Source organism: Fusarium falciforme, chromosome 2, assembly GCF_026873545.1.
Source record: "Fusarium falciforme chromosome 2, complete sequence".
Classification (NCBI taxonomy): Eukaryota; Fungi; Ascomycota; class Sordariomycetes; order Hypocreales; family Nectriaceae; genus Fusarium; species Fusarium falciforme.
The window spans coordinates 999011-1024381 of NC_070545.1; the positions used below are offsets into that span (position 1 = coordinate 999011).

The window sequence follows — 25371 nt, forward strand, 5'->3', positions numbered from 1 at the left end:
ATCGCAGGCCCGAGAGACCTGCTTCCTCGACGGTTTCGAGAGCGCGGGTGAACAAATTTCAGCCCTTCCCTCGCCATTATGCGACCCCAGAGATAACAGAGGGAGCATTACAAATAAGAAACAAGCTTCTATGGGTCTTTTAAACGAAAGGATTGGAAAGCAGTGAGTTGCAAGATGAAGCTGGGCGGAGATTGCGGATATATCTTGGATTCCGTAGTTGGGACCCAAAAGTCTCCGCGGTTCCGTCGCGTCTGATTGGTCAGACCCACGGAATTTCGGTCAACCTCTCTTACAACTCTGACCGGAATCGAGGAGTTCTGGAGTTGACTCCTTTGGGGAGATGAGGATTGTGAAATTCAGTCGTGTTAACCAGGAGGATTCTGTAGATAAATATCATCGGTTCGCTGTTACCAAGATGTCTTGTCTCAGCAGCAGTTCCAAGCTTCGTTCACTCAGAACACCTTTACATCACCAACTATGAGTTCCATCATCACTCACAATGCCCCTGGCATGAACCAAGGAGACATGGAGAAACAGGATAATCCTTCTTCGAGTACTCCAACCCTGCGAAACGAGTCCTCGGACGAAAACAGCCCTGCAACCTCCGAGCCCAAAGAACCTCAACAGGAGAGAACCATCAGGGGCTTCCGCTGGTTCCTCGTGTGCGTCGCCATCTTCTCAGCAAACTTTCTCTACGGACTCGATACAACTATTGCTGCAGATATCCAAGCTGCCGTCTCCGAGACCTTTGACAATGTCACAAAGCTTGGGTGGCTCGGAGTAGGTTTCGGGCTGGGAGCCACAGTTGCCATCCTCCCCCTCGGCAAGGCGTATGGCATGTTTGACACAAAGTACCTTTACATCGCATCTCTAGTCATGTTCTCAGCAGCTAGTGCCCTTTGTGGTGCTGCCCCTTCCATGGGTGCCATGATCGTTGGACGTGTCTGGGCTGGCGCTGGTGGTGCGGGAATGTATCTTGGGTAAGATTCAGGGGATGTCGGTGAGACGAAATCAGTGCTAACTCGTGTAGAACATTGAACTTGGTGTCTTCGACTGCCAGTCCTCGTGAAGCGGCATTCTATATCGCTTTTGAAGGCTTCGTCTATGGAGGAGGGTGTATCCTTGGACCAGTGGTTGGAGGACTATTGTCAGATAGCGCTGCAACTTGGAGATGGGTAAGCCTAGCTCAACTCGACGACTCGAACTTATTTTGCCTAACCAGTGATAGGCATTCTACCTGAACTTGGTCATCTTCGCCGTCACTTCGCCCATCTACCTCTTTGCCCTGCCTTCGCTGCCTCAACAGCCCGACACATCCTTTGTTGACAAGTTGAAGAGACTTGACTGGCTTGGGATTACCCTCAACACGGGCATCTATGTCTGCTTCGTCCTCGCCTTCACCTTCGGAGGCCCTGAGTGGGCGTGGGATGATGGTCGGTTCATCACTTGCGTCGTGCTCTTCGTCGTCTTCGTCGCTGCGTTCGCCATCACGCAGTACTACACCGTCTTCACCAACAAGATCGATCGGCTCTTCCCTTGCGACTTCCTGGCCAATCCCCAGATGATAATCTTGTACATCGCCATTGCGTGTGGTGGAGCTGGTCTGTTCGTTGCCGTGTATTACATCCCGTTGTACTTTCTCTTTGTCCACGGCGACTCGGGAACTGAGGCGGCGGTCCGACTTCTCCCCTTCATCTTCTTCTACATCTCGGCCATCCTCTTCTGTGGATATGCCATGCCTCGTACCGGCTACCACATGGTCTGGTACCTGATCTCTGGCCTTCTGCTCACAGCCGGCGGCGCAGCCATGTACACCATCAAGGCCGACTCCCCCGCGAGCTACACGTACGGCTTCTCGGCGCTCCTGGGCTTTGGCCTAACGACCAGTCAGGCGGGCTACGCGGTAGCTGCGCACATCGTCAAGCCAGACCGGCTCGCCGAATCGATCCAGTTCCTCAACATCTCCCAAGGCAAGAGCCAAATGCTAGGTCTAGCGATCGCAAGCTCCATCTTCCAAAGCCGTGCATTCGACGGCATGAACAAGGTGCTCCAGGGTCAAGGCTTCTCGACAGAGGAGATCCGGGCAGCTATCGCGGGTTCGCAGAGCAAGATTCTGGCAACCATCAGCCCGGAGCTGAGGCGGCGTTGCCTGGACGTGCTGGTCAAGACCATCTCGGAGATTTGGGTCATGGTGATCGCTGCGGGTGCGCTGCTGACTGTTTCATCGCTGTTTCTTACAAAGAAGCGGTTTTGAAGGATGATGGAAGTGGAGGAGCTGACTGAGCAGAAAGTGGAACAAGCGGTGGGTAAACGATGGGTGATGTGGATGAAGGAACGTGGGTGGTTGAGGGGAGGTTTGTGTTGGTGGGGAGGGGGAGATGGTGCATTATTAAAAAGATACAGAAAAATGGTGTTTAAAATATCCATTGTTATTTCATAGAACTCTTATTCTTTACATAGACTTTACATGTTATCGCTGTCTTCTAGTTTCACCATCCTACTACAACTACACAGCCAAAGGCACACGCCAAACCACCATCTCCTAGGCATCCAGTTACCGGCTGATTCTCTCCGTAAGTATTCAAGATGATTCACGCCTAGTTCCAGGTACCTCAACCATCTTGAATGATCGGCACAAGGACCGTTCTAGACTCAAGGTCTTGTTCTGATCGACGGGTGGACGCAGAAACGGGCCGTAGAACCACCAAGGCGCATACAGCTGTTGTGCCCAGTTTGAGTGCATTGAAGAGCTCAATTACCTCAATTCCTAACCAACATACCTTTGAACTTAAGAATTCCTCTCCTTATGAATAAAGACACTCTTGTTACTACGCGATAAGTCCTCCTCAGTGAACCTCAAGCCCCAAGCTCTGCCCTAGAGTCCACTGACCTTGTAGCGCGCCCCGCCGGAGAGTCGGGACCCAGGATGGATCCGTGGACGAGGCGCTAACTCTTGCCCGCAGATGGAAATTATTGGGGAACTTGCATTGCGCTTCAATGACGTAATTCCTGACAAAACCAAGTTTGGGGCATGTGAAGGAAGTTGGCAGATTTTCATGACTTGTTCGCAAAGTCGAATCATGAAGGAGGACAAGACTCTCATGAGCCCATATGCCACCAACGAAATGCTGAAAGTGGTCACCGAGACAAGAGCCAAGACTACCTAGGCCAGTCTCCTCAAGACAGCCGCACCGGAAGCTTCCCCTCATTCATTGTTTGCGAAGCTTCCCCTGGCGACGCTTGGACTTGAGCTCGACTCGTAACCATTCAAGGCTAGCCCGTCTTCTGGTCGGCCGCTGTCCCGCTTACTCTACAGTGCTTGTTCTTGGTGTTGCTTCGAGCTAAGCCAAGAGCATCAAGCTTCGTGCGTCTCGGCTCATCTCTTCACGACCAAACAAAGAAAAGAAGAATAAGGAAAAAAAACTCAATTCCTTCTCGTCCACTAGCCATGCGTGAATTATTTTTGTTGGGCTTGCTTTGCTCCAGCCTCGCCCCGGGAACGAATGCCCCTGCTCCTCGACCGTGTTTGTGATGGATGATTCGAAAGGCAGGAAACTTGGTTGACCCTGGCTCCCGTCGTTCGTGTTGACCGCCCAGACTCGACGGATGAGACGGGAGGTACAGTAACACAGAGTTCCATGATGCTTACTACTGCTACTACCTGATACTAAGTTGCCCAGATTCGGTTATAGAGAAATGGCTTGATGTTGACGGAGCTGATTTTTTTTGTGGCTTTTTCTTTTCTTCTCTCCTCTTTCTTTCTCTTGTGTAGCCGACTTTTTGGTGTTGTCTCTGTCCTTCACCTCGTCAACCACAGCCATATCCTCCCGCTGTGGCTAGGTCCCGTCCTCTCCTACTCGCTCGGACTATCCTTTCCATCCTCACACCTTCTTTTCCCTCTTCTTTTCCTCATCATCCCTCTTCTGGCTTATCCCATCGGAGATTCCAGCCCCTCACCTCCCTCCCTACATCGCCTTATCTCTGGCACATCACTTCGTCTCTACTGCTCATCAGCCAATCTGTCGATCCCGCCCGAGATCCCAGATCCCAGATCCCTGGACCAAGCACAGGCGAGCCCACTAAAACGACCCAAGCAGCGTGCTTCAAGCTCCCCGCCGACACGAACCGTTAGCCATCATTTGCTCCACTACCTGCGCTACGCGGTTCCTTGGCTGTGACTGTAGTTGCAGCTGCAGTGGATGAGCTCCATCCCGTCTCCAAGAGGTACTTGTCGTTCCGCGGGGCACGCAGCGCCCGCCCTTCTCTCCTCTCATCATGAGCCCACCGCACACCATGACGTCCAACGAGGTCTATCTGCTGCCGCTCAACGACGATGGCTCGCCTCAGGTGCCGGGCGAGTACATCTATCTGGCTCCCAGGTCCAATGATGCTATCACGATACGCTTTGCTATCGAGGGTACCTCGTCCATTTGTCGTCATGGCAGCCTCTGGGTCAACATCCCCGACGAGGGTCAGGAATTTCGTCGCGACAAATTCCGCGAGTACAAGTGAGTCTATTTCAAGCTCCTGGAGCCAATTGAGTTATTTGCAGCACTCCGGCGCTCCTCTAAGAACCCGGCGGATGGCAGCAACACAGTCACTAACTCTTGTCGCAACTCAGGCTCACGCCAGACTTCAATCGCACACTCGAAATCTCCATTCCCATTCACCAGCCTGGAGCCTATGCCTTCTACACCACCTATGCCGAGCTCCCCGACCTCAAGAAAGAGCTAGAAGCCAGCTCTGACCAGAAGGAGAACCTCAAGAAGACCCCTCTGTACTACATCGATGTTGCGCCCAGACTCAAGCTTGACGGCAGGCCGTTGCCGCTGCCCGCCCTGTCAATCTTCTCGGTTATCAGCAAGTTCATGGGCAAATATCCCAACGACTGGGAGCGTCACCTCGGCGGCATCAGTGATCGTGGCTACAATATGATCCACTTCACTCCTTTACAGGTGCGCGGAGAGTCCAACTCGCCCTACAGCTTGTACGACCAACTTGGCTGGGACCCTGCCTGTTTCCCCAAGGGCGAGGAGGACGTCCAGAAGATGGTAGACAGTCTCGAACAGAACCATTCCCTTCTCAGCTTGACCGACATCGTGCTTAACCACACAGCAAACAACACCAAGTGGCTGGAGGAGCACCCCGAGGCCGGCTACAACCTCACTACGGCTCCCTGGCTGGAATCTGCTTACCAGCTTGACACGAAGCTCCTGGAGCTGAGTGAGAACTTGGAGAAGCTTGGATTGCCAACCGAGCTCAAGTCCAGCGAAGATCTGCTCCTGATCATGAACGCAATCAAGACAGAGGTTGTTGCCAAGATTCGGCTGTGGGAATACTACGCCCTCGATGTCGACCGAGACGCCGATGCGACGGTCGAAGCTCTCTCCAAGGGAAGCCTATACGCCCCCGAAGACTCGGACGAGTTTGAGAAGCAGCTCCAAAAGGTCAAGGCGGCGCCGGTCAAGGACCAGGTTACCTTTATGAGAGAGTTTGGTTTGGCTGGTACAGATCGTATGGGAGAGCGTTTCCGCAGAAGAGTCAAGCCAGATGTCGCTGCAAGCTTCTTGTCCTCTGTTTTAGAGTCCCCTGATGATGCCACAGCAAGAGCCAAGATTGTCGAGATCCTGGATATTCTCAACGTGGACTTTTACAAGGAGTACGACTCCGAAGTGGACGATATCCTTCAGCAAATCTTTAACAGGATAAAATATGTCCGACTTGACGATCACGGCCCCAAGCTGGGTCCCATCAACGAGGCCAACCCCCTGATCGAGACATACTTTACTCGACTTCCTGCCAACGCTACAACATCCAAGCACAAGCCTGAAGACACTGCTTTGGTCAACAATGGGTGGGTTTGGGGTGGCAATGCGCTCGTTGATAATGCGGGCCCTGCTTCGCGAGTCTACCTTCGTCGAGAAGTTATTGTCTGGGGCGATTGCGTCAAGCTGCGATATGGCTCGAGCCCTGAAGACAACCCCTGGCTATGGGAGCATATGACCAAGTATGCTCGCATGCTGGCCAAGTACTTTGCTGGTCTTCGCATTGACAACTGCCACTCTACCCCTATTCACGTCGCTGAACACATATTGGACGAGGCCCGCCGGGTGCGACCAGATCTATATGTAGTCGCCGAGCTGTTCACTGGGTCTGAGGAGATGGATTACGTCTTTGTGAAGCGTCTCGGCCTCAGCTCTCTTATCCGTGAAGCTATGCAGGCGTGGAGCACGGGCGAGCTCAGCAGGCTTGTGCACAGGCACGGTGGCCGACCTATTGGCAGCTTTGAGGTTGACGAGGTCTCCAAGTCAGACATTCGCACGCCTTCGGGAAGTCCTACGAGCCCGAAGGCCAGTGACACCAACGGCGCTGGACCCTTCTCCAGAGAGATTGTCCGAACAGTCAAGCCGAGCCCTGTACATGCCCTGTTCATGGACTGCACGCACGACAACGAGACACCAGCTCAAAAGCGTGATGCTCGAGATACCCTGCCTAACGCAGCCCTTGTCTGCATGTGCTCAAGTGCCACTGGCAGTGTTATGGGCTATGACGAGATCTACCCGAAGCTCGTCGATCTGGTGAACGAGACTCGCCTCTACACATCAGCATCGTCTGGACCCAAGCCTATTAAGATTGGAGGTGGCGAGGATGGCATTGGCGGAGTCAAGAAGTTGCTCAACCAGATTCACACTCTAATGGGCAAGGATGGTTATGATGAGACTCACATCCATCATGAGGACCAGTACATCACGGTCCACCGAGTCCACCCCGAGTCCCGAAAGGGCTACTTCCTGATTGCTCATACCGCATTCCCCGGCTACGGCAATGGCAACGGTGCCTTTAGTGCTGTACATCTCACTGGCACCAAAGCCCGCCATCTTGGAAGCTGGATGCTTGAGGTTGACGCCAGCGAGGAGACAACCAAGCGAATCCTCGAGGACAAGAAGTACCTGCGTGGCCTGCCCAGTCGAGTCAAGGACCTGCCAGGAATTCGGATGGAGATCAAGGGCGATGACACCATCATCACGGTGCGCGACAAGTTCCCTCCAGGAAGTATTGCACTCTTTGAGACGTGGATCCCAGCGGCGGAGCACTCTTCGGGTCTGGACAACTACGTCACCTCGGGAGCCAAGGCTGCATGGAATGAGCTCAGCCTGTCTGACCTCAACTACCTTCTGTACCGATGTGAGGCTGAAGAGCGAGACGAGAGCGATGGCCGGGATGGTGTATACGATATCCCCGGACATGGAAAGCTCGTCTACGCGGGTCTTCAGGGATGGTGGAGTCTCCTCAAGGACATTATCCGAGACAACAACCTGGCTCATCCGCTGTGTCAAAATCTGCGTGATGGCCAGTGGGCATTGGACTACATCTTGGCCCGACTACAGAGAATTAGTGCCATTCCCGGAAACGAAGCCCTTGCGCAGCCTTTAACGTGGCTGAAGGAGCGGTTTGATGCTATCCGGAAGATTCCGAGCTTCCTGCTCCCTCGTTACTTTGGCCTTGTCCTGCGTACTGCCTATATGGCCAGCTGGGAGAGGTCTCTGGAGCTCATGAACGCGAGTGTGAGAGATGGGCAATGGTTCTTGCAAAGCCTGGCCATGGTTAGTGTCCAGCAGGTTGGCTATGTCAAGTCAGCATCTCTGTGGCCTAACAAGCTGGTGCCTTCTCTTGCCGCTGGCCTCCCTCACTTCGCCGTGGAATGGGCAAGATGCTGGGGGCGAGACGTCTTCATCTCTCTTCGCGGTCTCCTCATCGGCACCGGCCGTTTCGATGATGCCAAGGAGCACATCCTGGCCTTTGCGAGCGTGTTGAAGCATGGCATGATTCCCAACCTCCTTAGCAGTGGCGATGCGCCTCGGTACAACTCTCGAGATTCGGTCTGGTTCTTCCTCCAGTGCATCCAAGATTACACACGATTTGCCCCTGAGGGCGTTGGGATCTTCAAGACCAAGGTCAAGCGTCGCTTCTTGCCTTACGATGACACTTGGTTCCCCACCGATGACTCGAGGGCGTATTCAAAGGAGAGCACTATTGAAGATGTCATCCAGGAGGCGCTTCAAAGACATGCTTCAGGTATGAAGTACCGAGAAGCCAACGCTGGTCCACAGATTGATTCTCAGATGAAGGATGAGGGTTTTAACCAGGACATCAAGGTCGACTGGGAGACTGGTATCATCTTCGGAGGCAACCAGTTCAACTGCGGCACATGGATGGACAAGATGGGTGAAAGCGAGCGTGCTGGTTCCAAGGGCGTTCCTGGAACTCCCCGTGATGGCGCTGCTATTGAAATCACGGGCATGCTCTACAGCACTCTCAACTGGCTAGCCGGACTCCACGAGAAGGGCCAGTACGCATATGGCAGTGTGGACAAGTCTGATGGTAGCTCCATCTCGTTGGCTGACTGGGCAGGATTGGTCAAGGCCAACTTTGAGCGATGCTACTATGTGCCCCTGTCACCCGAAGATGATTCCAAATACGACGTCAACACCCCTATCGTCAACCGTCGCGGAGTCTACAAGGACCTTTACAAGTCGGGCAAGGAGTACGAGGACTACCAACTACGCCCCAACTTTGCCATTGCCATGACCACGGCGCCCGACCTGTTTGATCCCGATCACGCCATGCACGCGTTGTGCCTCGCTGACGAGGTCCTCCGAGGCCCTCAAGGAATGGCCACACTGGATCCTGCAGACCTCAACTACCGCCCATACTACATCAATAGCGAGGACAGTGATGACTTTGCCACGAGCAAGGGACGAAACTACCACCAGGGACCTGAGTGGATATGGCCTACGGGCTTCTTCCTCCGAGCTCTGCTCAAGTTTGACCTCAAGAGGCGGACGACGCCTGAGGGCCGCACTGAGGCTTTCCAGCAGGTTACTCGACGCCTTAGTGGGTGCAAGAAGATGATTCGGGAGAGTCCCTGGGCCGGTCTTCAGGAGCTGACCCAGAAGAATGGAGAATACTGTCCAGACTCGGTACGTTCAAGTTTATATATACAAGATCAACATGTCGATCTCATGCTAACACTCACGCAGAGCCCCACACAAGCTTGGTCGGCTGGATGTCTCATCGACTTGTACATGGATGCCGTGGAGGAGCAAAAGTAGGAATAGGATAGAAGAGAAGGAAATGACGACACCTTGGGCATGGGCATGGGCATGAGCACACGACGACGGATTCTGCATCTTTGCATTACGAGTATTCTCCTAGATCAGGTTAATGACAAGTATTTTTTAGCCACCACCACTTGGTTACCAGGCGTTCGGTTGCTGTTGGTGATTGCGTTGTTTTCCTTTAAGCCATGATCTCTGAGGCGCTCATGTCAAGATCCAGATCGATTCCATGACAACGCTAGACCTCTCATTGATAGGCTTATTCCCGTCGTAGCACAGCTACAGGCCTGGTCCTTCACATGGCCAGAAATAGCATAATTAACGGCTTGAAAATAGTAGGATTGTATATCAAGGATAGACTCCCATGCCCCTTGCCCTCGAACCTGAGAGGCCATCAATATGCGGCACCAATGTCCACAAGCAACTTCCGTTATGTCGGCCTGAATAAAAACAAGACAAATCATTTTACCCATGGTGCCAAGCCCTGCATTCCAACCACGCCTTTCAAAGCATGGAGTGGTGGTTCCGTGGTGGCGGCCACCAACAAAAACCAGCGGGCTGCGCCTCTCCCAGCAACGCCGGATATCCAAAAAGACACTGAAACGCCACCGAAAACAAACAAAGACAATGTCAAAATAAAGCAAGCGTGGCTCACGTGCCACAAATGGAAGTAGAGGATGCAACCACAAGTCATGCTCTGGCCCTGTCTCAGGGTTACGCGATTCGAGACAGCTGCTCGTGTCTTGTCATGCGTGACTTGTGTGTCCTCCCTTCTGTAAGGTGCTGGGTATTATCCCCAACTGGTCAAATCATAGGTAATCGAGGGTGTCGGAAAGTACGGCCGTATAGATAAATGCACGGTTTATATCGTGAGATGCACAGGATGTTGCTGTTTCGGATCGGACGTTGGTAAGGAGAGTCGTGAAAAAAAAGAGAGAAACGAGACGTGGCGCAAGATCGAGCACTGAATTCATGTTCGGTCACGGACGATCCATCGCTTCTTTTCCTTTTTGGGCTTCTCTTCGACAACGGCAGCTCCAGCGCCGGGGAGCATCATGCCGTTCGAATCTCGGTTCGAGTCGTACCCGGTGTTGTAGGGCATGCCGCCAGCCTCGGAGGCTTCGATACCGGGGCCCCAGGATGGTCGAGATGCTGAGCCAGAGTGCTTCTGGCCGAGGGAGGACTGGCGGTCCTTCTTGCGGAGGTAACGGCGGCGCCAGATGCAAGCACCGATCCAAATTCCAGCAATGCCGACAACAAGAATGACTAGCATGATCACCCACTGCCAGTGGTTCGAAATCCTGCAACACCTGGTTAGGTATATACTAATCTTCTCATCAATAAGTAACATACCAATCACCGCCGCCGCCGGTGTTGGCGGGTACTCTGCTCCCGCCGGTCGAGCTGGAACCATCGGTTGTCGTCGTCTTCGAGGAGGCCTGACCATTTCCATTTCCATTTCCCTTGTTGGCGTTCTCGTCGACTGTGCAAATATCGCGGAACCATGCGGCGATTGAGGAAAGGCCGTTGGGGTCGTTAGTACAGGCGTCGTCGCAGGGGCCCTTGGTTGCGGTAGAGAATGCAGCGACTCGGGTATCGAGACAGAAACACTGGGTGTAAGCACTCGGGCCAGCATCGACGGCGATGATGGGAGGGACACAGGCGCCGTTGGCATCGTAGAGGGCACCACAAGAGACGGCGCAAGCAGGAAGGACCTTTCGGTCGTTGAAAGGAACGATGGTGGTCTCGGGAGGGCTGTTCTCGTTGGCAGCTGTGATTATTGCATGTTAGTATGAGGGGATTGTGATAGGGTGATTCGCTGAGACGCACCCATTTTGACAGCGGTTGGGTTGTAATCCCTGAGTTAAACGAGAGAAAGAGTGACGAGGAGAAAGACGATGTCGAGGGCAAGGAAAGCCCTGGAGTTGTCGATCGAAAGTTGGCAGAGGGCGGTGGGAGAGTGGTAGTGTTGTGTGTTGTCAGTCGGAAAAAGTCAAGGCAGTGGAGGCGTGCAAATGCGCTATTGACCAAGTCGTGTCGTCACCCAAGCCACTTGAAAATCGTGATGGTGCTTGGCTTATTCCCAGCCTCTCTCTTCTTTCAGCCTTCCAGAAGATCGACAGGACAGGACAGGACGGGACCGGAGTGAGTAGAGAGAAAGAGCGCGTGCGTCTAAATTTTCGGTCGGTCCTTTGACAGTCGGTCGGTCGGTGGTTGACGACACGGTCGGCGGTTGGTTGGTCGGAAGAACAAAGGGCGAGCGGCAGACGAAACACGGAGGATGCGAGTCGATGGATGCAGGTTCAAGTGCAAGTGCAAGAGGGAAGAAAAAGGTACGTAGCGAGCGACTCGGAAGACCGGGGAAAAATTGGGTCAAGGAGACGAGACGAGGCCCAAATATTGGGAAAGAGCTGGGCGAGCGGGAGAGTCGGGTCGGGCGACTTGTGACTGCCGCTTTTGACTTAAGTTGCAACGGCCAGGGTTTGGGGGGGAAGGCGGGACCAGAGCGGGTTCGTCTTTGTCCTCTTTTGCAAGAACACGAGAGGGAGAAGAACACGGGAACAGGAACAGGAGCAGGAGCAGGGTCGGAGGGAGAGGGAGCGAGATATGGATTGTGAGATCAAGGCAGAGGGAATGTGCAAGAGATGAACCCAAGAAAAAGAGAGGGAGGCCAGAGACACAAACGGTGGGGAGAGCACGCCAGGTCAGGAATTTGAGTGGCCAGAAGAAGCTTGGAATTGTCCGTTGTTCCTGGCTTCTCAATGATTTGCTTCTGTTTTCCTTGCTGCTTGCTTGCTTGGCCCATCCGAATCTGTTAGCCAGCGTGACGATTCGGCCTGACACCTTCCAAGAATCAACGGATCTACTTTTGGGGGGGTTACTTTCCCCGTCCAGAGCTGGCCTCTCACTGGACGAGATTCGCCGGGAAGGACGCGCCCAGGCGGCGGGTACGAGAAGCCAAAAGTGTGCCGAGTGACCAGGGCGCCAAGTATCGGTCGGGTATCCCGGCGCGTTAATGTGAGGGCGCATGGACTTCCGGTACTTCCACTCTGCGTATTCTCAAGAACCCAAGCCACCGGCCTGAACTTGGCAAGCGGGTTCGTGGCGCCGGGGCGCTCTTGGAGCTATCGAGAGACCTGGCTGACTGGATGGATATCGTTGGATGGGGGCAAGCTGACTGCACACGGCAGAAAAAAGCTGCGCCGCCCCAATAGCCTATAGGTGCCGGTTTATGCAGAGGAGATCACTCAGTAGCCTCTTTATGCATGCCCCTTTCTCTTGTTTTGCTGTCTGTTTTGTTTTGTTTATCCTAACTAACCGTGTCGTCCATCGTTTCACTGAGGCTTCCCCCTTGGCGTCTCGGATTCAGAGCAGCCAGCGCTCAGGCTTCAACTGACCGCACCCTGCTTTTGCTTTTGAGCAACCTCGTACAACGACATTAGCTTGGGTCCGGCTGCTGCCAGAAACCCCCCAACAGCACGAATATAGACTCACGATCTAACTGTCTTTGGCCGTATTCCTAGAGCTGCTGATCGTGGATGCTCCGAGGCCTGCTCAGCGACCTATTTGGGCGCCACAGCGGATGACCCCTTGCTGAGTGCCCTGACTGTCAGCGGGCATTGTCCCGTCCACGCCCCCAAGGTGCCTGAAAGTGCTCCACACACGCAAGGAGGATTGGGGCGTGATTGGTTGGGTTGAGGACGCAATTTCCGACAAAGTTGGGATGGCATTGGCACTTTGGGGTCCTCATGGGAAACACGATATCGCCAGAAGAATCAATTGCACGTCACTCACTCTATGTGAACCCTGATAATATCCATTCAGTACCACTGCCACTACTGCCACTACTGCCACCGGAAGCGTGTTATCAGCACATGCCTTGCAACCCTGCCAAGGTGCCCGTATCTTGCTCACCATCTCTCTCCCTTCATGGTCACGTCACATTGGCATCTCTTGGCCATCTTGGGTCAGCGAGATGCCAACACGAGATGGATGCCAGCTCAATGGCTGCCAACGATTAGCCTTTAATACATTCGACCGCCTGCAGCAGCGCTGATGCCCTTGGCAAAGTGGCAGAGTGGGGAGAATGACGACGACTCGACACGGCTCACTCCCACGTCAGAGCATCGGGTGCCCTCGCTTGCTGCTCACGATCTGCTCGAGCAATTACCTCCTCCCGCCTGTTCCTCGCTGTGGAAATCGGAGCTCAGCTCTCTTGGGCAGGCCGCTCACGGCCAACAGCGAAACCCCCATGCCCAAACCGTGGGGGCCATGTCTTGCCTCCAGCTGGAAGCGAGAACCTAACAAACATCAATTGTCGAGGATGACTCCTGTCACCATCATCATGAGTCCTATCTACGCCGCTTGACCATTCAAGCTCTCTCAAGTTCACGCAATAGTCGAGATCATTTGCAAGAGTCCGTGCTACTGGGAAAGAATGTGAGTTAATTTCAGGGACGCTGAGCATGTTCCAGATCAATTAAAGTATCAGCTGGGCATTGTGCGCTTATCACCCACCTCCGTAATCCAAGGCCAAGGACTCGAAGAATGCTTTGTCGAATATCTTGACCTGACTATCACGCCCTCGCCATGATTACTCGCCAAGCGTTGACATGGCGTACATGGTAATATCAGAGGTCTTTTAGCGAAATAGTTGTGAACCGCCACCACTGGCTTATGCTGAGGTTTGGCAAAGCCAAGTTGCCTGTAACATTCTACCTTCATACCTAGAATTCCTAGAGGTCACTCGCACCTATTCATCCCTTTGACTTTCTTGGTTGATTCCGAAAACACTGTTCACATTGCGCCATCTAAGACATGTGGTCTTCAGCAACACGCTAAGTGTCACTTCAAGACTGTCGAACCCCAGCCTCGTCTTTCCTACGTTGAGTTCCATCACAAACAGACTTGACCTCACTACCGACTTGCCCATCCCCACCTTCTGAAACTAGACTGTTCTCGTGCCCTTGATCGCTTGCTGAACCATGAGTGGCCACTCCTGTCGTGGTTTTGGTGCCAAAATCAGGTGGTGTCTCTGCTGTAGGGTAGCCCGTCTGGCCAAAGATAGTCCAAGGGCTATCACGTTCAGCCAGAAATCGAGCCATTGCCGGTGGATTTTGCTTGAACTGATTGTTGTAAACCGATTTATTCTCAGTCATGTCTCTTTCCAGCTCGGGGCACAGCTTTTGGCCGATGTGTTGCGGGCAAGAAGCATGAGTGGTGTTGTCATTGGCTTTTGGTGTTGAGGGAGGGAGGTATGTTGTTTCCCCTTGATGGTTAATGCTAGCCCCTGAGCTGTCCTGTAACTCGTCTTTGGCCATTTGGAACTTTGAGGCAATCTTGAACGAGGTATCTGGGGAGTTTCGATGATCTCAGAGCAGCTACAGAGATGATATGCCTCGTTGGGTTGGATTTCAGGGGCATTCTCTTGGGAAGAGCTTCCTGCCTTGGAGGTAAACTCCCAACCGGGAAATCAGGGACTTCCCTCGCTCTATGTATTTTACCCCGAAGGATCAGCAAGGAGCTTCTGACCTTGAATCGAGACTAGCGGGAAGCAGCATCTTCGTCGCCCGCATGCACGCGCACACCAACATCGCCAAAGGTCGTTCTCTAGCTCTTCGCATACTCTCGATCCAACCTATGGGGATCTCATCCCTCGACTGGGGATCCTAGAGACAGAGCTAGAGCCTGCGGTGAGCTGTTTTCGAGACATCGTCCCGGGCTGGGTCCAGGAGGATGCACCCCCCGATTGGATGTGCCAACCTTGGGAAGAGAGACAACGTTCTCCGCGGTGTCTTTGTATATAAGAGACTCATTACAAAAGATGTTGAATGGCAAAAGAAAATATGCACAAGACCATTCGATAAACTAGACATTTCGAGCACACGTATCGAAAATGAAGAACTTGCGATGTCTCCCTCTGGTTTGAGTCGAGTTGACTTTCCGTGAAGGGCAAAAATATGGCCCACCACCCATAGAGCTGCTATCAATCATGTATCGCCGCTCCCACCGAGCCTGCTTCATACACTTTGTTTAGCCACTCGCTAAGTTGTGCAACGAGCCCTTTCCCCTTTCGATGTGGCCGTGGCGGAGAGAAGGGCTTGGGGTTGCACAAACCAGGGGGGTAATGGATCTTGTGAGCGCGGGTGGTTGAAACTTTGACGAGGCATGGGATGGTAATACGTGCTTTGACCTCGGACTGATATGTCCGATGCGGGAAATAGAGAGCCAAGCATGATACTCGACTTGCTTTGGCGTTATCGCAATGGTATAGGTGTCACAGCAGTTAATGAGTATCATATCAGGCGTCTTCTCGCGCCGGCTGCGGTATAAGCGAGCTCACGAGGTCAGAATACGACGCGGGTATCCGTTGAGCTATGCGTAATGGTATTACTCAAAGCCTTGTTGTGAGTTGTGCTCAGACGGCGAGCTGTAGAGCCTGGTCTGCTCAAAGAGTGATATCTCATGCATTGCATTAGTTTGTCTCTCTTGAACGCCGTTGAGATGAAGTTGTCGAGAGTTTTCTAACGCAATTGCGCCGATGAAAGCCAGGTCATCTGATGGGCGGGATGCTTTTGCACTTTGGGGGCTCTGGTGTTGAAAATTGCCAAGAAATTACTCTGCGAGAGGTCATTGACGATGATTTGATGTCACCAGCCCGGAATTGCCAGTGGCTGCATACAGTTAGTAACTTCAATTTGCCCCAACAACGTGCCTTGCATAATCACACGCAGGTGAGCAACCCATACACATACTCTTGACACGTTGGCCATCCCGAGTCTCAGACTTGCAATTTCCTCGGTGTATGCAACAGTGGCACACACGCAAAGTCTTGGATTTCCGGCTTTAGTCTTGGTCATATCGCCCCTGAATGGACTGACTGGTCACTGTGTTGCTCCTCAAGCGTATAATGAGTACGTAGCTGTGTGTTACTATTATCTGAAAAGACTGGATAGCACAGACATACTAGGGCCCCTATGGTCATGTTTCTGTCACTGTGTCTTCCTTGAAAATGTGGGATGGACACAGGGCCTGATGCTATAGATGTCATCTGGTGGAGGAAAGACAGCACAGAAAAAGAGCATTAGACATGACTCTATGTGAAGAATCGAATTAAGTTTTAACAACTATGTATGTGATATCTCAAAGTAGTACTTTTTAAGTTTTATGGCAACGTGGCCGCGTGATAAAGACCGTCAAGACGTCAACGTCTCTCATCCAGCACATCTGATACTCATGGGCACGTTTAGAAGACGTTACCCTTGGTCTGCTTGCGGTCGATGGGCTTGTTGTGCCAGACCAGGACGCAGACGACGATGAAGGGCAGGAAAGCACAACCGGCGATGACCATCTGTCGCTGGACGACTCCGTAGGCGTGGATGACGGCGTCGCGGATAGGGGTACCGACAGGGTCGGCCATCTGCTTGACCATGTTGCCGTAGAGCGCAGCGGTCTCGTTCTTGGCGTATTCAGGAAGGGCCTTGTACATCTCCTTGGGGAGGTCGTTGGTCCAGATGGCACCAGAGATACCGAAGCCGATGGCCTGGCCGATGGAGCCGAACATGGAGTAGAGGGCGAGGGCGACAGCAATATCCTGGTGGTTGACCTGCGTCATGATGGCGAGGGGTCCACACATGGCCCAGATACCACCGCAGACACCGTGGAACACCTGGCACATGACGAGGTAACCGACCTCAACGCCGGGGTGACGGAAGTGGATGAGGAGGGCAGTTCCAATGATACACCAGGGGAGACCAGAGACAGCGGGCCAGTAGTATCGACCGTACCATCGAAGGAAACTAAGGAAGGGTTAGTAAGGAACATGTGCTTGTGAAATAGGTAATATAGACTTACAGTCCGATGAAGGGAGCCAGGATGGTCGAGGTGACGGAGAAGGCGTTGAGAGTGTAGCCGGCGAGGGAGACGCTGAGGCTGTGGACGACCTGAAGGTACGACATGTAGTAGGTGTCCCAAGCGAAGATGGACATGTTGAGGAATGCACTGAGACAACAGGCGCCAAGAATGGTCCTGTTCTTGAGGAACTTGAAGGGGATGTACGGGACCTTGGCGTACCACTTCTCCCAAGCAACAAAACCAGCAAGGCAGACTACACCAACGACGATCATGGCGATGATGTAGTCGCTAGCCCAGCCATTGGGCGCCCGGGTGGCAATGTTCAGGGGGGTCAGGATGAGGGAGAAACCGGCGATGGTGAGGAGCATGCCGACAACGTCAAACTCGATGACGTAGAACTTGGTAGACTCCCAGAGGCTGCGACCGCTCTTCTCAAGGAGAATGCCCATCTTCTTGGCCTTGAACTCGTGGAACATGAAGATGGCGGACACGGGGATGGAGAAGAAGACCAGGATGATACAGAAGGAGCCAAAGGCCCATCGGTAGGTTGAGTGCTTCAGGAACAGCTCGGCGATCTTGGGACCTCCAAAGGTCGAGGCGAGACGGGGGCTCATGTAGAGACCAAACATGATCATACGGTTGCGGAGGGATGTCATGTCGGAGAGGACGACGTCGATGATGTAGCTGAGACCGACGTGGCCAACCCAGTAGAATGTGTGGCCGGCGGCGTACGTCTCGACGTTTTTGCAGACGGCCTTCATGATCATACCGAGGATGATGATGAGAATCATGAGTAGGAAACCCTCGTTACGGCCGCGGATATCAATGATCTTGGCGATGGCCAGCTTGCTCACACCGGCGATGATGGAACCAAAGACGCTGGTGACGGCGAGGAGGCCGTGCTGGTTGAAGGATGAGGTGACATAGGGCACAAGACTGCCGTGAACGGCCTGGAGAAGGGTATCGACAAAGTTGACCATGTAGAGGCTGCGTGACGTTAGTTTGTGTTGATCACCAAAAACCGTGGAAGCTACTCACAAGCCAAAGACTGCCCACATCATGGCTGGGGACCAGATCTGAGTAACGGCCTCGACCGCCTTGACACCATCCTGCTTGATCCCGCTGTCTTCCGAGTCGCTCTCCTTGTCAGGATAGTCGTTGACCTGGTTCTCGGGGTTGATCTGCTTCTCATAGTCGCGCTCCTCGGCTGGCGCCGGGCTGATTTGGGCGGCCATTGTTGCTTGGATAGAGGCCGGTTTCGCACACCTGCGGGCTCAAAGGGTACTTGATAGAGCTTGAAAGGGGAGGGAGTGGGCTTTAGATGGCCAAGGCACTCTGAGGTCTAAAGGACAGGCGTGGAGAATGAGAGAGCAAAGTGACAGCGACGGTCCGGCTTTATACACAACGTTGCATCCACGTACGGAACGGCCAGACGGACGAGCTCTTTGTCCGTACAACAGTCAATTAGGATCGGGCTGGCCATCTTGCTGGATCCTGCAGGGATCGTCTTACAGTTTGACCTTGCCCTGGACAGAGAAGCATGTCCGTCGCCTGTTCCGGAAGTCGGACTAATGCCAAGATGGGCCCCCGAACGAGAACGAGAAGGGAACGATACAGTAGAGGGCGAGAGAATGGGACAAGAGGGAGAGATACATCGCAGGATCCATCAGGTCGTAGGGCGTACCTCCAAGGTGGAGTTGGGCCGCGTGGGTAACAAACATGGGATATAGCATCGGACGTGAAAGCCACGGCGTCTGATTGGGCCGTGTATAAAGAGCTCATGAGTAGATCGTTTCTGCATGGAGTTGAAGGAAGGATTGCCCCCCATCGGAGGAGCTCGCCTCAAAGGTTTGACACAGTACAAGGATGTTTTGTCTCTCAGTCTCTTTTTTTCTGCATTATCAGATGATCTGATAAGCTGATATATCGGGCACAGTCTCCGTTGATCCCACGCGATCCTTGGAAGCCAGCCAAGCAATGCTCTTCTGTGACAACAGAACTTTCACTCCCTTCTTTCCCGAGCGATTGGTAAAGGGCTCTCAAACGCGAGTCAGGGCACTCTAGGACCCTCTGATGGCCAGGACGCTCTTCTGCCAAGACTCTCGTTCTCGTGGCTTTTCTCCTCTGGCTTGCATGGTTAGGGCCCCCGCAACCCCGGCTTATGACCGTTCCTCGCTTGCTTTTTTCTCTCTTCATTTTTTGTTGTGGTTCTTCTTGGCGTTTTTGGAGAAACAATGTGTTCAAAGCTAATGGAGATGGTCTGCTCTCTCCTTACGATCTCGACTGATCTTTTACTTGGGTTAACGATGAGAAAAGTTTTCCCCGAGTCGTGAGTTTAAGGTGAGGCGTCTTAGCCCTGGCACTTGTCAAGGGGCGCAAGCGTCGAGGGGCGTCTGCGAGCCGTCGTCTAGAAGTGCCGGGGGTGTGGCTACTCAACCCCTATACGTAGTTGATGGGAGATAAGATAAGATCAATCAGGCCAAGGCTGAAAGAGGCTCTCGCCTCTCGAGGCGAGGCGCCATTTACATCTGGTCCCATCCCACGCGTGGCGCTTCAGGCGGGAAGGACTGGTCGGGGGGGGGGGCAAACCGGTCTCAGTGTTGGCTAACGCCGGCCATTTGGGGTTTCTTGGTGCGGATGCCAAGAAGCGAGGCCTGTACCGCGTGGCAAGCATGAGACATGTTCCCTCAAGCGGCGGATATCGGTCCTTTCAAGATGCTCAGACCAACTCCGCAAGTCCACATGGGCCCGCCAAGCCGGACCTTTTTGGGCCAGGGTACTTCTGTAACATTATTTGAGAAGAACCGGACAGCCAGTGCGAATGGATTGTTCATACGTAGGCTTTTTCTCGACGCTGTTGGTTTACTATAGTTCCCCCTTGTGTGTTAGCTCACACTGGCCAACGACATGACCAACAACTGAATTGATCGGGTCAGTCGGCTTGAGTAATATCCGCCAAGTCTATACGGCACTGGCATAGGCAAGTGATAAAAAAAAACACTCGAAACGGAGGCCACAGGCAGGTCACGCGGAGATGGGGTTGAAAGGAACAAGGTCCCTCCCCCCATGGGTTCAAGGTGGATAGGGAAAAAGCGGACTAGACAACCTTCAATCCACCAATGCAACACGACGTGAATCCTGTTGCCTTTAGATGTGGGAACCTCAAGGAAAAAAGGACCATCTCAATGCTACAATGCCTGCCAAGATGTGGTCCGAGCTAGGATACGTGGGGGGAGACCTGGGTCATCGAAAAAGCTCAGGCTATACGTAGCATCGGGAATTGACAACGGATGAGGCCGTCGTTTAGCAGACGAATGAACCTACCCTACCTATTTACAGGAAAGCTAATGATCCTGATTGATAACAGAAAGTAATCAATCCCAGACACGCCATCAAAGAGTGGCCCCCCCATCCAAACATGGTTCCCTCCCACCATGGGGTCGGAAGCATTCGGATGGTTCGCCGAATTTGACAGCCCTGTTGGAGTTCTTTTTTTTTTAATCCGCCGGAGAATTTGTCTTTGATGAATCATGGTCGTGTTTCCTCGCATCGTTTCCCCCCAAAAAGGTAATTGGGGTCTGGGGACTCTGAAAAGTCGCCTCAGACAAGTGACGTACATGGCAATAAAGGGCTCCCTTGATTGCCTATACTAGTGTCATTTAGTGCAAGAAATTTTGGATCTGCTAGTTTATAGTGTAGATAATGATTCGAGATCGAGGGGCACGGTTAACTAGGGAGTCGATGGGCCCCGTCCGTATATTGCCGCTTTCAGGAACCATTGTGACGATACAGTTACACAGGCAGACAGTAGCAAGTTCATCCGAGTGTCCGTTTGGCCCCTGTAAGTTGCCACAGGAAGATCTCAAAAAATTGGTCAACTTGAAAGCACGAAATATCCAATTCGTCCAAATACTGCCATCTGCATATGCCAACCATCCAACCAGTGGATGAAATTACCTCCATCACGAGACCAATCCAAAGCAAAACCCCGTCGACCCCATGCTCCGCAAGCATTGATACCCTCACCAGAATATCAAACGATCCATGCAAGATTTTCCTGGGTTCTTACTGCGCGGACTGGGATGCAAGGGTGTTGTGACGGGCCAGGGGGTGTAACGTAAAAGCCGATCTGCTGATTAGCCGTTTACAAAAGGAATCATATCCCGCTCCTGTACGACGTACGGGCTGTCCAATGTCTTTTCTGTTGAAATAACGCCTGGGGTTCTTGCATGGGGTGACTCGGCGATTTAACCACTGTTGTTCTTGGCGATGAGTTGAGGCCTCCGCTGTAACGGGTTAAATGGCAGTGGTCGAGATCATAGAGTATGATTATTAGAAAATAAAGGACGTTTTATGTGGTCCACGAGCCGGACGATTGCTGCAGTAGATCCCGAGTAGCAGACCCTAGGAGCTGATGTCCGCCGTGATTCTTGACAACTTGGAAGCTCACGACGAGTTGTAGGCCGACATAGACGAACTCTACGATATTTTCTGATCCGCTGATGTTCAGCTCTCAATGAGAACATGTCAACCAACTTTATCCTCTGTCTACAACCTCTAAGATGATCTGGCGAGGCAGTGGTATACCCTCCCATCCAGCGTCCATTCTCCTCATCCTTTGATAGAGTCACATGTGAAAGAAGGATATAACAGACTCATTATGAGACATTCTATAGTGGAATAAATTAGCCCACCGGAGTAGGAGTTCATCGTTCGGTCCGGCCTGTCGGGTAGGGGGTAGTCTGGTGGAGGGCGTGGGGTGCCCACCTGCGGCAGCCAAGCAGCCAAGGAACTATTCTAGATCATTTAAAGAAGGCATGGGTCGTGTGGTACGATTATGAGGCCTGATGTAGCCTTACTGGGCTCCGGGAGAGGCAGACTGTGGCAACCTGGGGAGCAGGGGCCGGAGCCACAGAAGCAGCGTCAGTACATACCCTGAGTTGACGACTAGAAGTCTATTCTAATCCTCACACAATTGGTAAACAATAAAAATAGTGGTGCTTAGAGGCGAATAGGCAATTTAGGCCTGGGTGCCTTATTCGTTACTATCCCTGGCTGTTCTGTTTCTGTAACGGGCGCTGATGTAACAGCTGTCATGGGGGGAAAGGTCAAGCCTAAACGAGAGAGCCTGCCACAGTAAGAACTCTATCTGTATATCTCGGAATATCGAATCAATATTTTATTGTTGTTCCTAGTGGGTATCTTTTGTTGGTGGTTCAAGCTTTAGAGTTGCCTCCCCCGCCGCAATTTTGTATACTGCCGAACCATTAACTCACTTTGACCCGATGTCTTCGTTTGAACACGAAAGCCATAATTTTCACTTCGTTGGGGCTTCGTTCTAGGTGAGTGTAGGCAACAACGAAGCCAGTTCACGGACTGGTATTCGTGTTTAAATGACGGCTTGTTGTACGACATAAAGTTACAGGTGTACGCATAGGCATGCAAGTGTATTAACTCCCGAACACACTTTTAGGCGACCAGAAACTTTGTAGATGTTGAAGTGATTTGTGTCTCATCATTTCACTGTCTATATTGGGTCGTCATAGAGCTTTCAGACCACACGCACTGCACAAGCAGTCAATTAACCTCCGATCAATTGGATCGACGAAGTCCTGGACTTGGATGCCGAGTGCGGCTTAATCCTCAATTTCTGTGCTGGCAGTAAATAGGATCAAATTTACCTTCACGGCCTGAACGTTGTCATTAGATATAATCATGCATTACCGAAAGCTTGTATTAAAGCTTCATTCCGCCGGGTGGATGTTTTGTATTTATGAATGCATATATGGACTTCCAAAGGAGGTTACATATGCCCTTTGATGTCGCCCATAAATACACGAACACTGTATCGGAGCTTGAAGCAGGATATAAATCTCGCAGCATCTTCCAAAACACCTGAGTCGAGAGCCGATCGCACTATTCATTTGAAACGCCATCCTATCAAGGCTCACCGGGAGTATCTTACCTTGACACATTCGTGAGTCGTCTACGAGACCAACCAAGACTACGAATTACTTCCAGTTACCGGACGAAATGGATCCTTTCCTGTCGTTTCCCGCTGAACTCCGGGTTCAAATCCTGACTCAACTCCAGCCAAGCAGTCTCCACAACATGATCAGGGCGTCGCCTTCCATGTTCCATGAGTACACGCAATCCAAGAGCTACATTGCCGGCGTTTTTATATCACAAGACTTTGACGATGAACTCATGCAAGATGCCATGGCAGTTCTGACCTTCCCGAATCTGGATACCCCCGATTATCCCCATGAGGCCGTTGATCGCCACCTCGCGATGTGGGCGTCGAAGCAGTTCTCCAACCCCCTCAAGACACACAACAAACAGACCATAGAGGACCTGGACAGGCTACGTATTCGACTTCGTATCTTCATCGGAGAATACGTAGCTAAAGCGATAGCTTGTGTTCTTTTTCGCCAGTACCGCCACCTTCCGACCCCTTCGCCAGCCCAGGCTGGCATTTTCGACGTGGACCGGTTGAGCGACTCGGAGCGGAGGAGATTCTTCCAGGCCTTCTTGAGGTACGAGTTTCTCTGCAAGATCTACAGCCAGACATGTATTCTCGGGTTGTATTGGCCCTGGAATTGGAAGAAGCTCTGGGAGGTTAGAGACATTCGTGTTGGGCCGCACTGGGAGGTGGAGGCACTATTATGCGTCCACAACTATCTCGAATCGCTCTACGGGGCCATGATTATTCGATGCAACAATGCCAAGGCACGAGAGAAATGTTACCCTTTTCCACGACAATGGGATGGGTACGACACTTACTGGACCCCCGAATACTCCGTGTGTCTATCCAAGAGCGAGGCCCACGCCGCGAGTACATTGGCGCATCACGGCCTTGACCTAGTCTCCAGCATACTTGGAGTCGCCAACACTGGCATTGGTGGCTGCCGCCGTCTTGGGTCATGGTTTAAAGCCTTCACCACCGAGGTCCACGACTGTTTCGTCGATCCCTTGCCCAACACCAACCTAGGCACCTCAACTCACGAGACACCTGGCTTGTATAAGAAGTTGCTCAGCTACTCATTGTTAGATTTCTTCATGGGTTCGGAACTTTACAGACAGCGAGCTTGGGCCTTCTTTGATGATGATCGGTTCATGCCTAACCGTGCGACATGGGAGCTGTTTTCGGGTCCGGCCTGGCAGGAGGATCTACGGAATAACGGCCTGTATGATCACTTCAAGGGACAGACGGAGACCTTGGACGATAATAACGACTACTACTCGGAGAGGACAAAGGGCCATGGGAAGAGAATCGCCCGAGTACCACGACGGTTCTTTGCGAGACAGCTGGAGAGTGAGTTGGTTGTTTTCTGGCGCGGCTCAATATCCCACAATTGTACCTATATGCATTCTGGCCTTGGTGTCTATGCAGGGCCCCTTGGAGGTCTCTAGTTGGGAATGAGGTTGCGCTTTGGTCTCTTCAACTAGGGCTGTATCACGGGTTGCTGGTTGATCCCGATTGGGGAGCAAGGGAGAGTTGAGGTATCAGAAAACACAATGTCGCTTTGTTTCAATATACATACCGTTAACTTGATCTCTCTCATCGACGATACTTGAGGTTGGCCTGCCCCTCTTATTCATTGCCCTACAAGCATTGGGATATCTCCTTTGAACCCTTCGTGACTTCGCATATGGAACAGGGAGTATCACAACGGCGCGTAGACGATGGCCAGGTAAGCCCTGGGAACCAGCATGATGTTAGAGAGTGAGAGCGCTTCTGATTCAGTGAATTATTCCTATAAATCGAACTCTTCTGCATCTTGCCGTCATATGGCATTTGGCAGTGCTCTCAACATGTTATTGTGACCTACTGAAACTGGTCAGTAAAGCCACTTGACTGTCGATCAAGCTCTCGATGTTTTCCTCAGTTTCAGGGATGACCAACTCTGGCCCGGCAGGATCGCAGTTATCGAGAAAACGAGTGGAGAATCTTTGTCCAAACATATAAACACGAGGGGCAAAAAGAAAAGCACATTGGTTGCTGGGACTGAGGCACTCGTGACCTTCACGGCCGTATGACCTGGCGGGCTTGCATCGGATGGTAATCCCCCGAAGCGACAAAAAGAAACTCCGGTACAGGGAATCGAACCCTGGGCTCCGCGGTACTGTTCCCTCAAGTTATGAGAGCGCGAAATGTTAGCCACTACACCATACCGGATGTTGTTGCTTGGAAGTGGTTCTTCAAAATTGGCATTATGGATCTAGGGTAGCTCACTTGATGCAGTGGCTGACTCACCATGACGCTAATCCCAAAAATGAAGCTTGTGTGGGTCTGAAGTCACTGTACAGAGTACGTCATCGGCTCATCGTCATGCGCCACACCATCTGGAGGAGCTTCAGCCTTCCCATCTGCACCTCAGTGCATGAACCGTCAATT

The 25371-nt window shown here is 52.4% G+C and overlaps 5 protein-coding genes across 5 annotated transcripts; 3 read left to right on the forward strand and 2 right to left on the reverse strand.

The window, feature by feature from the left end:
• Positions 1-477: 477 nt before the first annotated feature.
• Positions 478-2254, forward strand: NCS54_00226400 (Hypothetical protein; the record flags this gene model as incomplete). The annotated part of the gene is made up of 3 exons (XM_053147866.1): positions 478-980; positions 1031-1175; positions 1229-2254. 3 exons carry the CDS (start codon positions 478-480, stop codon positions 2252-2254), a joined length of 1674 nt encoding a protein of 557 aa, XP_053003841.1.
• A 2021-nt stretch (positions 2255-4275) lies between these two features.
• On the forward strand, positions 4276-9113 carry NCS54_00226500 (Glycogen debranching enzyme; the record flags this gene model as incomplete). Its single annotated transcript, XM_053147867.1, has 3 exons — positions 4276-4508; positions 4622-8981; positions 9042-9113. 3 exons carry the CDS (start codon positions 4276-4278, stop codon positions 9111-9113), a joined length of 4665 nt encoding a protein of 1554 aa, XP_053003842.1.
• Positions 9114-10089: 976 nt separating this feature from the next.
• NCS54_00226600 (Hypothetical protein) lies at positions 10090-10953 on the reverse strand (the record flags this gene model as incomplete). The annotated part of the gene is made up of 3 exons (XM_053147868.1): positions 10090-10420; positions 10473-10890; positions 10950-10953. The coding sequence occupies 3 exons, from the start codon at positions 10951-10953 to the stop codon at positions 10090-10092; spliced, it is 753 nt and encodes a 250-aa protein (XP_053003843.1).
• A 5412-nt stretch (positions 10954-16365) lies between these two features.
• On the reverse strand, positions 16366-18208 carry NCS54_00226700 (Hypothetical protein; the record flags this gene model as incomplete). Its single annotated transcript, XM_053147869.1, has 3 exons — positions 16366-16918; positions 16974-17960; positions 18012-18208. 3 exons carry the CDS (start codon positions 18206-18208, stop codon positions 16366-16368), a joined length of 1737 nt encoding a protein of 578 aa, XP_053003844.1.
• A 4798-nt stretch (positions 18209-23006) lies between these two features.
• Positions 23007-24386, forward strand: NCS54_00226800 (Hypothetical protein; the record flags this gene model as incomplete). Its single annotated transcript, XM_053147870.1, has 1 exon — positions 23007-24386. One exon carries the CDS (start codon positions 23007-23009, stop codon positions 24384-24386), a length of 1380 nt encoding a protein of 459 aa, XP_053003845.1.
• Between the last annotated feature and the right edge of the window lie 985 nt (positions 24387-25371).